Below are 14,931 nucleotides of genomic sequence, written 5' to 3' on the forward strand. Positions count from 1 at the left end.
TTATGGATATTTCATATAAATGGACTTATGTAATATGTGGTCTTTTGTAGCTGACTTTTCACCAGGAGGATGTTTTTAGGATTCATCCATGTTGCATAGAGCAGTATTTCATTCTGCCTAACGGTGTTCTATTCTAGGGATATATTGCATTTTGTCAGTTGATGGAATTTTTGTTGTTTCCACATTTTGGCTGTTGTGAACAATGCTGCTACAGACATTCATGTACAAGTTTTTGTGTGGACATGTGTTTTCATTTCTCTTGGGTATATAGCTAGGAGTGAAATCGCTGGACTTTATGATGACATTGTGTTCAACTTTTAGGGGTACTGTCAGACTATTTTCCAAAGTGGCAGCACCATTTACATTCCCATCAGCAGAGTGTGAGAATTCCAGTTTATCCTCTCTGGCCAACACTACCACTACCATTTCTCTTTCTCCTCCTCCTCCTCCTCCTCCTCCTCCTCCTCCTCTCCCTGCCCTCCCCTTTTCCTCCATTATTATAGCCTTGCTGGTGGGAGTATCTTATTATGGGTTTGCTCTTCGCCCATTTTTATTTTTATTTATTTTTTTTAAAGATTTTATTTTTAAGTAATCTCTATACCCAACATGGTGCTGAAACTCACCCTGAGATCAAGGGTCACATGCTCTGCCTACCAATGGCTCTCCCCAAAGAAATCTTCCTCAGCAGTCTCCTCTTGGTCTCCGCACATTTGTTCCTTCTCTACTCTCTTTCTGAATGGAAAGTTTTTATAGTCCTGCTCTCGTTTTAGTCTGGTATCTTCTGTTGGAGTTTTAAGTCTATTTTATCTTAGTGTTTCAGTTGATGTTTCCAACTGAATGTCCTGTGTCACCTGTATCATAATAGGTGCCCATCTGGCTGCCATCTTGATACCTAGCTGCAGAGCCCCTTAGTTCCTCAGAGCCAATTTCCTCTTTACTTTATACACAATCCAGATCAGATTGGTTTTCTGATTAGGACCATAGTGGAATTAGAAGTAAAAAATTAGAAGTTAGTTAGACTAAGGCATGCTGACAAGAGAGTGCCAGCGGAGAGGATCAAGAAAGGAGACAGAAAAAGTACTCCAAAAGGGCATAATAGTTTGGGGCGCCTGGGTGGCTCAGTCGGTTAAGCGTCCGACTTCGGCTCAGGTCACAATCTCACGGTCCGTAGGTTCGAGCCCCGCATCGGGCTCTGTGCTGACAGCTCAGAGCCTGGAGCCTGTTTCAGATTCTGTGTCTCCTTCTCTCTGTGACCCTCCCCCGTTCATGCTCTGTCTCTCTCTGTCTCAAAAATAAATAAACGTTAAAAAAAAAAAATTCAAAAGGGCATAATAGTTTGAAAAACAAAGTATGTTGGGAGTGCTATGTTTAGTATACTTCATTTAAGGAGGCAAGGATTGCATCTCCTCCATTTAAAAAATACTTTCTTCTGAAAGAGGTAAAATATAAATACATTTTGGTATTTAAAGAAATAAGCCCTCAGCTTGCTGAATGAAAATGTGGCAGGGGCAATTATAAGAGAAGGCCTTTCTTTGCTTGCATCCTTTTTTTTTTTTTTTTCAACGTTTTATTTATTTATTTATTTATTTATTTATTTTTATTTTTGGGACAGAGAGAGACAGAGCATGAATGGGGGAGGGGCAGAGAGAGAGGGAGACACAGAATCGGAAACAGGCTCCAGGCTCCGAGCCATCAGCCCAGAGCCTGACGCAGGGCTCGAACTCACAGACCGCGAGATCGTGACCTGGCTGAAGTCGGACGCTTAACCGACTGCGCCACCCAGGTGCCCCTGCTTGCATCCTTTACATACAGCATGGAGTGGAGCAGTGTGGCCCTGGTGGGCCAGGTGGAAAGGTCTCAACAAAACAGGTGTACATAGAGATGCTCACTGAACTGAAAATTTGGCATAGCCACTTGTACTTCTGCGTAAATAATTCTCATCGTTTCTATGTGTGTACCTTACATCTGGTAAAATGATTTAAGCCAAAAAAGAGATTTGCAGCTCAAATAACTTTTTTTATAGTTTATTTTTTTAATGTTTATTTATTTTTGAGAGACAGAGAGAGAACGCAAGCAGGGGAGGGGCAGAGAGAGAGGCACACACAGAATCCAAAGCAGGCTCCCAGCCCTGAGCTGCCAGCACAGAGCCCGATGCGGGGCTTGAACCCAGAAACCGTGAGATCATGACCTGAGCTGAAGTCAGATGCTTAACCAGCTGAGCCACCCAGGCACCCTGCAGCTCAAATAACTTTTAGTCCAATGGCTTCCTATTCTGTCTCCATATTTTTTTTTAATGTTTATTTATTTGTTTTGAGAGGCGTGTAGGGGCAGAGAGAGAAGGAGAGAGAGGATCCCAAGCAGGCTCTGCACTGTCAATGTGGAGCCTGACATGGGGCTCGATCCCAGAAACCATGAGATCATGACCTGAGCCAAAATTAAGAGTCAGATGCTTAACCGACTGAGCCACCCGGGCAACCCCTATTCTGTTTTCTTCTGACTCTGAATGTCGGTGGTCCTAACCCTAGAATACTTAATTTTTTTGTCCTCCCTAGTATGAGAGGGATAAATGTTTTTCTTTAGCCTAGAAAGGTAAAGAGAGGCCTGGGCTGCATAGAGATTGGTTCTGGGTAGGGTAGGATGAGAGAATTATACTTCCTCACGATTTGGACATTTTCTTGCTCTTAAGAGAACCGGCCAGAATCTGATACTAGGTGGGGCCAGGGGTGGGAATGGGGAATGTTTCCTTTTAGTATTCCTCACCATACTTGCTGAGACTCCCTAAGGCAGAAGAAATTTTCAGGCAGGAAAGTCTAGAAGTACCTAATTAGTTTATATTCTTCATTCTCATTTCCATTTTATCTCTCTGTTTCCAGATTCAGGGAATCCCTGACTTTAATTATCCAAGTCTTTTTTCCCCATTTAATCTTAACAAATTTCTAATTAAAGTTACTCTCTCAGATTCGCCAATTGACTCCTCTTTCTGAATAGTTAATTGTTTTTGTAGAGTAAATTGTTATAACAGAATCTTAGAGCTGGAAGGAAATTTAGAAATATTTAATTTCTTTTTTTGTTTGTTTGTTTTTGAAAAGACTGTTTTTTAGAGCAGTTTTTCATTCACAGAAAAGTCAAGTAGAAAGTACAGAGTGTTCCCATATATCTCCTGCCCCCACATGTGCACAGCCTCTCCTACTGTTAACATTTTACATTAAGAGTGGGACATTTGTTACAGTTGATAAGCCGGCATTAGCACGACACTATCACCAAAGTCCATAGTTTACATTAGGGTTCACTGTTGGTGTGGTACAATCTTTGGGTTTGCCAAGTTAATCCCTTATTTTATAGTAAAGGAAACAAACCCCAAAAGATTGTGAAGTTGGGGTGCTTGGCTGGCTCAGTCGGTAGAGCATGCAACTCCTAGTCTCAGGGTTGTGAGTTCAAGCCCCATGTTGGGTGTCAACATTACTAAAAAAACCCAAAAAACACAAAAGATTGCGAAGTGACTTGTCCTGAATCATACTAGTGAGTGCCAGATCTGGTCCAGGAAGCAGTCCTTTCATTTCCTCTCTTTCTCTCACTCTGTGTTTAGAAAAGCTAATATTTGCACATGGTACACATTTAAAAAGTGCAAAAGGCTTTGCAGTAAAAAGTTAGTCTTCTCCCACCTATGGCTCTTCCTTAAAGGCAGTCATTCTTTCGGATATTTCCAACTGTAATTGAACTATGACCTTGAGTAACATGCAGAAGACCAAAGGAGGTATTCTTTAAAGCTGTGGGAAATGCAAGTGTTAGTACATTCAGATTCTGTGGGACAGTGTGGTGAAAACCACCTGGCCTTTAGAGTCCAACAGACCTAGTCTGGCTCTAGAGTTGACTATTAGGTGACTTAATTTAACACTTGAGTTTCAGGGATAAAACCAGGTAACTTTTGGTAGGTTCATTGTATTCTTTAGCAAATGATTTGTGCTCAGAAAACTGTCAGTTCTCTTTTGGTTTAAGGAAACTCTTTTTAAAAAGATTATTTTATGCAGTACGCTCTGAAAGCATGCTTAGTGCAAAATCCTATATTAGGTAACTTGGCTTGTCCTTTGCTTCTCACAAGTCTTAATTAAACTCAGTAAGTGCATTAGGAGTTCTGGAACATTACTATCAAAAGGATCCCTGTGATATTTTAGAAGGCAGCATTTGACGAGTTTAATCTTTAACAGGGGTAAAATCAAGTCCCAGCCTGTACTGAATTTCAATGGTAGGATTCAGTCAGCTTGATTTATGTTTCTATTTCCACACGTATACATCCCTATAAAAGATAAGGCCATAAATTAAGAAGACAGTTCCATTTACAGCAGCATCGGCAAGTATTTAGGAATAAACGTAACATTTGCACAGGGCTGTGTATTTTACAAAGTATTTTAAATGAATTATCTTAACTGGTACTTATGCCAAAAGCTTAACGCTTGCATTATAAATGAGGAAACTGAATCCTAGGGAGGTTTAAATGTCTTATCCGTGTTCACTCACTTAATATGTGATTTGGGGCAATCATATAGGTGTCAGGAACAATATTCATACCCATTTCTGACTCCTGACTACCTGGTGTTCTTTCAGCTCTACAGTGATCTCTAAGGGATATGCCTAACAATGTAATGGAAGTCTAGTAGATGAGAAACGGAGCATGTGAGGACCGCTTTCACTTTTGTTTTGCTTTGAATCAGAAACACATGTTTGCTCGTGACACTTTTGACCATTTTGACTCCTCTGGGTTTTTCTGTTCCTTTTTAATTTAAATTTCTAGTCAGTCCTTCCAGAGAAATTCAGTCCTTTAGATATGAAGATAGGTACTGACTAAGCCCCAACAGTAACATCAAACCTCCTTTTGTTCAGTCTGCTCTCCCTTCCATGGCTGAAGTTCTAGGATTCTTCAGTTAATTAACATTGATTGATTAGCTTCTAGCTGCAGCTTAGACAACAAAAAAGAAAATACAGGGGGCATTGTAATTCCCCCACAAAAATAGAGCTTTTGAGAAAATAAAAAGCATTCAATGTGCTTTATTTATTCTTTCTTTGATTCAGTTATCAGTCAGAAAAAACATTTTTTTACCAAGTACATACAAAATGCCAGCTACTCGGCTAGGTTTACAAATAACAGAAATGATTAAGAGCCAATTGCTGCCTTCAAGGAGCCCCCAGTCAGGCAAACAAAGAGTTACAAGTAGAATGTGATGGATTGTTAACAGTATCCAGAAACATGTCTTTGTTACTAGGTAAGAGTGATCTCTGAGCTTAGATGAAGGGTTGTAAGGCTTAACCACACCTCTTCTCATGGCTGGATCTGTGATAGAGAGCCAAGATGCATTCAGAAAGGAATGTGGAAATCCCTATAAAGGAATGAGGAAATCCCCAAGCTGCCAGTGGGTCATTGGTACCCGTTTCCTCCACTGATCTATTCTGAGCCATTATGATTTTCATAGATTCATACTGGTCTCTCATTTTGCCCCTCAGTCCTGTCCTACTGGAAGAGCCAAAGATAGACATGGAAGTTGAACTTTTCTTCGAAGCACCATTTCACTTACTCTCAGAGAGGCTTTTCACACCAGAGAATTGAAGATACCTTGAGAGTCTGTCTCTCCTTTCCCTGCTTCAGCTTTCCCACCTCTTGGTATTTTGTTTGGTGGTCTCTGGTCGTACAGACATCTCAAGTAACCAGAACATCTTTAACCTAATGAGGATTTCAGCTTTAAATTTCTAATTTCAGAACTTATAGAAGGGAAAGCATGTGGGGAGGATTAGAAATTTTTACATCTTGGTCAGTTTGAGTGTTGGAAAAATTTTCGGGTGGTGCAGGATTGTTTCATGTTTTCCAGCTAGTTGGTTTTCTTTTTAAACCTCTTAATGGCTAAAGTACCAGAAGGATACTGAAGGGAGTGAGCAAATTTGCAGTCAAGTCAGAGGGTGATAGATTTGCCAACCTCCTTATTCCCTAGGTAGGGAAACTGAGACTCAGATAAGTCAATTGATTTGTGATAAGTCTTGCAGCTGGTCAGTGGAAGTATTACAAACAACCCTATGTGAAATATACCCAGTAGGTATACTGCTGAGGAAAGGGAATTTCCACAGGTAGAAATAATACATGCAATGTGGGATTGTGTTTCAGAACTTGAACTCCCAAGAGTTCAAGAACCCCAGATAGCAGGAGACTACGTATGAGCACAGTCCAAGGAAATTCCACAACACCTGATGTTAGAGCAGAGATGCAGGGTAGTAGGGCCCTGTCCTCCGTGGGGCAGGAACAGCCTACTGTTGTGCCCTCACTGCTTCCTCAGTCCATACTGTCACCAGCCTAGTATGAAGGACACTGGAAGGAACTCGCCCTAACAGTTGCTTCCATATATAGTATGACTTTGTTGGGAGGACTGTTGTTTTGTTTTTTTTTCCCTGGAGCAGTTGCTCATTGTCTGTGCTGTCAGCAAGACATCGCTGAATCGGTGCAGCCTCCTGTGTCCCTTTATGGGTCACTAAACTCAGATATAACTCAGTGACCTGGGGAGTCCACATGAAGTGGGAAATGACCAGATTCTACTTCGGGAGTATACTGAGAGGATAAGGTTGGATGTGAGGTCCAGACCAAACCGTTAACCTGCATATGAGTTGAGTGCCAGGCAACAGACTGGAAGGAGGGCGCTGTCCTTGGAAAGGCCGTGCTGTGGCCCTGGAGCCCCCCTGGAAGACTTGGTAGAAGACGGCTGTATAATAGAGAAGAGTCTCAGCGGGAGGAAGGGGAGGCGGTGCAGGAGCTCCTGGTGCCACTCAGGAACTCTTCTCGCAGGACTGGAGTTATTAATAGCCTGGCAGGCCGGGGCCTACTGGTTCTGAGGGGAGATGGTTGGGATAAAGGTGGTGTGGGTTAGGGACTGAAGCAATGCAAACAGGCACAGGGGGAGGTGAGTTTGGGGAGGCCATGAGTACGTGTTTCGTTCTTTTAGAAAATAATATAACATTTACCATTTTAACCATCTTAAAGTATACGATTGGCTGGCATTAAGTGCATTCACAGCGTCACACAGTCATCATCGCTGTCTAGTTCCAGAACTTTTTCATCTCCCCAAATGGAAACACCGTACCCATGAAGCAGTCAGTCCCCCTTTTCCCCTACTCCCACCCCCTTACAACCTTTACTGCTCTCTGTCTCTGGATTGTGCATGGATTTTATGTCAGGCAGACCTTTGTTCACCTTGATTCTGCCATTTACTAACAGAATACCTTGGCTCCACTAACTTTGCTTCTTTGGGCCCTAGTTTTCCACATTTTTAGAATGGGAATAAAAATGCTTAACCTGCAGGACTCTGGTGAGGATTGATTGTATGTTAAATGTTTAGCTGAATAACCTGGTTTATTCTTGAGTAGACATTGCAGTAAATGGTAGTTATTGTTTGCTTCATAAGAACAGTAACAATGTGGTTCCTTTAAATTGTATACTTCTGTAACAACTGCTTATTCACCAGAAATTCAGGTAACACAACTTAATCATCTATTGTGATAGGTGCTGAAACAGAGAGCTTCACTTTTGCCTTCTAGGCTAGTTGAAAAGGTGAGAGAGAACTATACATTCTGTGTTACAAGCTCAAAGTGCTATTGGAATTTATAGGAGGAAAGTCATTAATGGTGGTTAGATGCTTACTAAATATTTGAATTAGTGAATGAATGGATGAATAGTTGAACAGTCAAATACATAGCAGGCCTGTGGAAAAGGTAGAATGTTTGAATGGCCCATCTAAAACTTTTCAAAAAACAACAACAACAACAACAACAACAACAAAGTACTATCAAGGAAGTTAGAGGAAGGTAGCTTTGGGCTCAGTATAAGGAGAAGTTTCCTCTTAATACTGGAAGGGAGATGACAATCTATAAGTGGCAAAAAGAGGCCATTTGAGTTGTTTGAGATACCACAGAGAAAACTCTTTGATCGATTTTTTTCTAAATACAAAAGCAGTACTTGTTTCTTCAGAAAAGTATGACAAGAGAACTTAAAACTTGGAGGAATTTATCAATAACAACATATACCCCTGAGAAATGGGCTCGATTGAATTCATGTTAAAATTTTAGGTGCTTTGTCTCAGTCAAGCCAGTAAATAAAGGAGAGTTAACTCCATTTGGGTTTTGTTTTTTGTATAAAAGATGCTGATAAGGAAGGATGGCTCCACAGGGATTACTTCTGGGAACACAGACCACAGAGCCAAACAATAGGCCCTTACGTGATCTGGGGAAATCTCTCTCTCTCTCTCTCTCTCTCTCTCTCTCTCCCTCTCTCTTTTTTACCACTTGTAATTGATTATATCATAATTAGGCCTGCATATTACTGTGAACACTGCCATACCATGCACCCCACTGAGCTGGGTTTATGGAGATTAGATCATGCACAGGAAGCTGACTCCTTGGTTATCAAGCTCCACAGAGATGCTGGGAGGCTTAAGCAGTGTGAAAAATTAGGGTTGATTTAAAGGGACAGGATTCTCTGGAAAAGCACAGAGCGTCTTCCAGCTTGTGCCTCCATGACCTGTAGGATCCCACAAAACAGCAATGATTCCTCCTTCACTTCAACACAACTTAATTAATAAATTAATTGAAGCCTGATAGTGTGGACACAGATAATGATGATAAAAGGAGAAAGCTGAGGAACCGACACTCTTAATATGTGTTCCCGGAACTATGCCAGCATTTTTATCTTCCAGCTACTGTGTTAGATTCTTTAAACAGTTAGCTTATTAAAATTATAACAGTCTCCTATGGAAAAAAAATTATAACAGTCTCCCAAGGTCAGTCTTATTTTTAAGGATGAGGAAATGGAAGCTTACAGAGGCCCTGATTTACAGAAAGAATGTTGGAAAAAAATAGTGTTTTGCTCTTCTTAATTCTTTAACTTACCTGTTTTGAATTATTATTTTTGTCATTGGTCTCCTTGTTTTATTCTTCCCGTTAGATCACAAGCAATTGAGAGAGAACAACTCTTACTCATTTTTATATTCACTACAGTGCCTAAGACCATGCTTTGATTCCAGTGGGTGTTCAAATAAAGTTTGTTGAATGCATTTGTGCTATCCTTTTTGAAGTGACAACTAAAACGTGTGACACAATTACTGTTAACAAAAATCAGCATCCTCACACACACACTTAACCCTATAAAGTCAATGCAGAGCTAGGAGTACGTTGTAATTTCTTTTAACATTTATTGAACTGGAGAGAATAGGACATACCCATATGGCAGTTACATGTTAAGAATGACAGATCTTTTTTTTTTTTCAATTTTGAGAGAGACATTGAGAGAGAGAGTGGATGTGTGCATGAGTCAAGAGGGGAGGAGAGAGAGAGAGAGAGAGAGAGAGAGAGAGAGAGAGAGAAAATCTCAAGCAGACTCCACATTCATTAAGGAGCCTGACGTGGGGCTCAATCCCACAACCTTGAGATCATGACCTGAGCCACAGTCAAAAGTTGGATGCGCAACCGACTGAGCCACCCAGACACACATTAGAGTGACAACTCTAGAGCAGTCCGTGTTTTTGGTTTTGGTTTTGATTTTCAAATCTAGTTTTAAGTTTTTCTGTTTGGCATTGCTTGTTAGTTCCTAAGAGCAGGCCCTTTGGTAATTAGTTATTGCATAGATGAGTAATAGGCACACTAGCAGGAGACACAAAAGTAGTCAAAAGCAGGAAAGGAAGGGGTCAGAAAATGGGTTCATTTACCCATTTTGCCTGACAGTTCTTCAGGCCGCCCATGAAAGGGCACCGCTGCAGTTCAGGCTCCCTGTGCTTCAGCCTGTCTGCCAATCTCAGATGGTTTTCTTAGTCTTAGAGCTAAAATTATTCAGTTTAGGACAACAGCGTTGCTTAAGATAAGACTCTGAGCCCTGCTAGTAGGTGTGTGGTGTTTGATTCCTGTTCCTCTGGCCTTGTGCTCACCGTGCCTCTCGCCATTTTCTTTTCCCTAGGTGTACGTGGTCGGGAACGAACCTTTGACGGTTTTAGTGAACTCCCTGCTTCCAGTCTTGGGTGTGCTCTTTTCTCTATACTGTTTCACCAAGCAAAGCGTGTCTCATGTAAGGTAAACAATCTAGAGAAACTTATTTGTTTATAAATAGTGAAATCTTTCTTGTATGTCATTCTTATTCTTATTTTGAATATAAAACTTAGTGCCACTTTGTAATTGTTTTTTTTGTTGTTTGTTTCAAAATCAGGAAAGCATTTGAGGATCCTCTTATTCTGCTCATCTAGGGAAAGAACACTTTTCAGATTGCTGGGGATTGGATGTAATTTTTAGAATGGCTCTCTTCAGCCTCCGTCCTAGACATCAGAGACGAAACCCCTGTTTACATGTGTAAACATGCCCGTGTTTGATCCATGAGAAATACTGGAATTACATGTCTAGGAAGGAGGAAGTAGAGAAGGGATCATAACTACCTTGTGGGGAATGAGAAATCAAGTTGGGGAAATCTGGATCTGAACATGGCACTCTGTAATTTAGACTTGGATTTAGTATGAGTGCTGCGCAGTGTTGTTTGGAATGAAGGGATTTCTTAATCACCCAGAAAATAATCTTTGGTATTGGAGTTTTAAGTAGGCTTCATTTTGTATCAGGTCTCTTTTTTCACAGATATTTATGTTGTTTTTTCCTCCTTTTAAGGGTTTATATCCTTTTCAAAGTCCTAGAGAATTCTGACTTTTAGTGTTTGGAAAACCCCTACAAACATTACCTTCTTCATAGGGTTATTTTATGAAGACTGTGCATGGAAGTGTCTAGCGCTGTCCCTGGAAAATAGCTGAGAGATGATTGTTGTCATCATCGTTGTTAAGTGGTGAAGGAAAGTACTCATTCTTACATATTTTTCAAAGTTCACATACTGCCTTAGACTCTAACTTTTGGTCAGCACATCACTGTAGTCCAACAGCTACAAGAGAAAGCACAGTGGAAGATGGAGACTATGAGTGTGTGCATTTGGCTTCAAATAACTGTCCATAAAATAACCTTTGTCTTAGTTTTGAAACCCAAATCCTCACAGCACTGTCATGTCCTCATCAGAGCCCGAGAAGGAATAAGTGAACGTTTATTCCCTCCTTATCCTAGCTGATTGGCACAGATGGAAGGGGCTGAGGCATCAGCGAGAGTTTGTTGGTCACCTGCTCTTGATCCACTCATAGACGGTTTTTGTCAGTGTAAACTTCTGTTCACAGGGCCTGACCCAAAGGCAATGGTACGCTTGGATTTTTTTTTTTTTTTAATTATGTCGAGCTCCTGTGTCTTACCAGTGTTGCTTCTGGGGCCCAGATTAGCCAGTCATTCGTTGAATTTCAGGATATTAGATATATTCCCAAATTCACGGGAAGCATAACTTTCCAGTCCTGCACTTCAGTAGCACTAGGTGGTTGTGCCAGCATTTAGAATGCAATGGAACCTGACAGTCTTCCTTTCTTTTTTTATGTTATCTTGTTAGATGTGTAGAGTAAGATGACAAGCTCATTTATAACTGCTTTTTCTGCCAGGTCACTTTGCCAAGAGATCTTATTATGGATTCTGGGGAAGCTAGAGAGGAAGAAGGCAATTGCCAGCCTGAAAGGATTTGCAGGATTGGACAAATCTGTGTCCTCTCTTCCTTCTCTGTGTCAGTTTAGAGCGGCCACTCAAGGTGGCATCATGATTACCGTCAAAGAGACCGTTTGGTGAGTCCACCCATCCTTTTACCCTCTCTCTTCTGATGGAATTGCACCCAAAAGGCCCTTCCCTGACTTGTCCACTAAGGGGCGCTGGTAGAACGGGAACGAGGACTTGAGGCAGCTGAGGTGCTGCTATTTATAATCGCTAAGTGAAATGTGAGTGCCTTAAATAATCCTGCAGGTTTTTTTCCCCCGGATGCCAGCTAATAGTAGGTGCAATTTGCTGGAGCCTCACAGCTCTGCCTCATAAGCCCACTTACTTCACAAAGGCTTTGCCAGTGAATCAGAGTAAAGGGCAGACACATTTACTCTCCGCGCCGTAACGATCCAGTTCTCTTTCTGACTCTCTAAATGGTATATGTATGTTCAGAGTCAGACTTGCTCTTAAAGGAAATTGTCTGATAACTATATTTTATGTTAATTATAGGATGGGGGTTTCTTTCTTCTAGAGATCGTTTAGAAAGTGCTTAATAAATGTTAGTGGAATGGCACACAAGTATATTTTAAATTTATTTCCACTTTCTAGGTGATACGTGTAGGTATTATAACCTCTTAATATAAGTTCCTATTGACCAGAATCCATATAGTTCTTAACTGCTGGCAGCTACTCAGATTTTACATGCATTCAAAGTGTGGCTGTTTGTTATAGTGCAAATTTAATTTTTTATTCAGGGTTAACTTAGTGAAGTTATAAAACGCTCTTTCAATATGATGGACTTGAGGAAAATGAAAAACATACATTGACTGCAAACAGAATCATCAGTACAAACACAAGCTACTTATTTCCCAAGAGCTGTTGAGCTCTAGTAGGTTTTAGAGTTGTAACTTTGCCCCTGAACTGAGTTTAAAATTTCTCAACATGTTTATTTTAAAAACACTTTGGAAGAGTTTAATCTGGGACCAATTTAGTGACTATGTAGAGAATTTTATAGTATTTGACTTATCAGTAGTTAAAGTTAATTGCTATCTTAACAAGTCTCTAGTGTATATCTTAGTGCACATATGTCAAAATTAACAGTTTTTCTTTTCATGGTAGGCAAAAGTTGAATAGGCAGTAGTGAATGAGTCTTTACTTCCAGAAGCAATGGATCCTTAACTTGGGGTTTCTCCATGGACTTGTAGCGGTCCATAGTCCCTCTGAAATTATACGCAAGAAATATTTTATGTGCGAACCTGAATTTTTTTCTGAAAATAGGGTCCATAGCTCTCATTTGATACTTAAAGACACTCCATATCTCCAAAAAGTTAGCATTCACTGTATCAGAGGTGTGTGTGTGTGTGTGTGTGTGTGTGTGTGTGTGTGTGTGTGATTTTATCTTTTGTTCTAAAGATCTTGCTTGTGGTGCTAGTCCCTTCAGGGCAGGTCAGTATCACCACTTACCTTTTCCCTATCATTCTGCTCAGAAGCCCCAGTTTAAAAGCTTTGTTTAAAGAAACACTAAAAGAGCAGCTTAGATTTCATGATCTTTTTTATTTTTATTTTTATTTTTCTGGAACTAAATATAGCTACAGTATTCAGAATGGACTGTTTACCATTGAAATTTTAAGAATAGAGCTTCTTAAGTTAATTGTTGTCATCTCTTTTTTAAAAAAGTATTTGAACATAGTACTTCATTTTGACAGGATGGTTCACAGAAGCTTAGAAGTGACACTTATCCATTTCAGCTTTTTTTTCTAACGTAAAATGTGGTGGAGATAACATGACTGATCTGAAGAATGCTGGAAGATTCTGGGATAATGTAGGAAGTAATCTTAAGCTTAGTTTATAGGTTATTCTACTAGAGGAATATAAAGGCCATGTTATTAGTGAACTGCCAAATTGGGACTTACTGCCCAATGGGATGGGGCCAAATAAACTTTAATAATTGTAGTTTTCAATGAGAAGAAGCAACATCTATCATTCTTTTCTCAGTTTGGTCTGAAAAAAAATGTTATTCCTTCTTTAATCGTAAGAGTAACATACCTTCTTTGTGTAATACAAAAAAGCATAAAGAGGAAAACAAAGTAACCACTATCCTGTTCACTGTTCACATTTTTTTAGTGTTTTGTCTTCTAGTACATCTTGTGCCTCTTTGTTTGTTTCCATGATATAGTACGATAATATTGTATCTTGGCTTTTTCACTTACCATATGAATTAAAACTAAAAGCCTTAGTACCTCATGAGAAATTTCTTGACACTTTTTGCAGAAAGCGTAACACTGCTTTTAATAACTTAGCCATATTTTATTACTTGGAAATTTGGCCTACTCAGTTTTCTGAGCCTTTATGCCTGTTCATATTTCAACTCATTGGTTCTTATTAGTTGAGACTGACTGGATCTCCCTCTGTAAGGATAGTGTCTTTTCCTTACTGCCCATAAACCTTCAGTGGCTCATCAAAAAAATGTCTGAGTTTCTTTGAATGGCATCCAGGGCCCTCTGTGATCTGACCTTGCTTTGCAGACTTCTTTCTTTCTGTTCTTCCTCCAGAACCAGAATATCTGCATACAACCTATACTTTATTCCTTCTTGCTCTTTCAGTTTATTGAAATAATAGAATTCCTCAACATCCATCTTTTAAAAACATTTTTTTAATGTTTATTTTTGAGAGAGAAAGAGAGTGTGTGTGTGTGTGAGTGGGGGAGGGGCAGAGGGAGACACAGATTCTGAAGCAGGCTCTAGGCTCTGAGCTGTCAGCACAGAGTCTGATGTGGGGCTCGAACTCACAAACCACGAGATCATGACCTGAGCCTAAATTGGACGCTTAACTGACTTACCACCCAGGCGCCCCCTGAACATCTATCCTAAAAGCCACTTCCTTCATGAATCTTTTCCCCACTTAGCGTATGTTATGTAGGACACGGCATCCTCCCTTCTGAGAATAAATACCTTTTCAGCATGAGGAAAGAGGAAAATAATTTAACAAAGTTTTGATATCTTTCTAGTGATTTACCATACGAAGATAACATGTTACTTTAAATTTAAAATTTTTTTTTAATGTTTATTTATTTTTGAGAGAGAGACAGAAAGAGAGACAGAGCACTAGTGGGGGAGGAGCAGAGCGAGAGGAAGACACAGAATCCAAAGTGGGCTCGGGCCCTGAGCTGTCAGCACATAGCCCCACGTGGTGCTCAAACCCATGAACCATGAGGTCATGACCTGAGCCAAAGCTGGAGGCTTAACTAAGTGAGCCACCCGGGCGCCCCGATACCATGTTACTTCAGAAGATTTTTGTTGAGTTTCCAAAAAAAAATAT

The 14,931-nt window shown here is 40.3% G+C and overlaps 1 protein-coding gene across 1 annotated transcript in view; it reads left to right on the forward strand.

The window, feature by feature from the left end:
- Positions 1-14,931, forward strand: part of TANGO6 (transport and golgi organization 6 homolog) — a 193,245-nt gene that overhangs the window by 43,075 nt on the left and 135,239 nt on the right. Inside the window, exons 8-9 of the mRNA XM_049622425.1 lie at positions 9,977-10,089; positions 11,526-11,702. Of these exons, the coding sequence (XP_049478382.1) occupies positions 9,977-10,089; positions 11,526-11,702 (290 nt within the window). The remainder of the gene's footprint in view (positions 1-9,976; positions 10,090-11,525; positions 11,703-14,931) is intronic.

This window comes from Panthera uncia (genome assembly GCF_023721935.1).
Source record: "Panthera uncia isolate 11264 chromosome E2 unlocalized genomic scaffold, Puncia_PCG_1.0 HiC_scaffold_20, whole genome shotgun sequence".
In the NCBI taxonomy this organism is placed as follows: domain Eukaryota; kingdom Metazoa; phylum Chordata; class Mammalia; order Carnivora; family Felidae; genus Panthera; species Panthera uncia.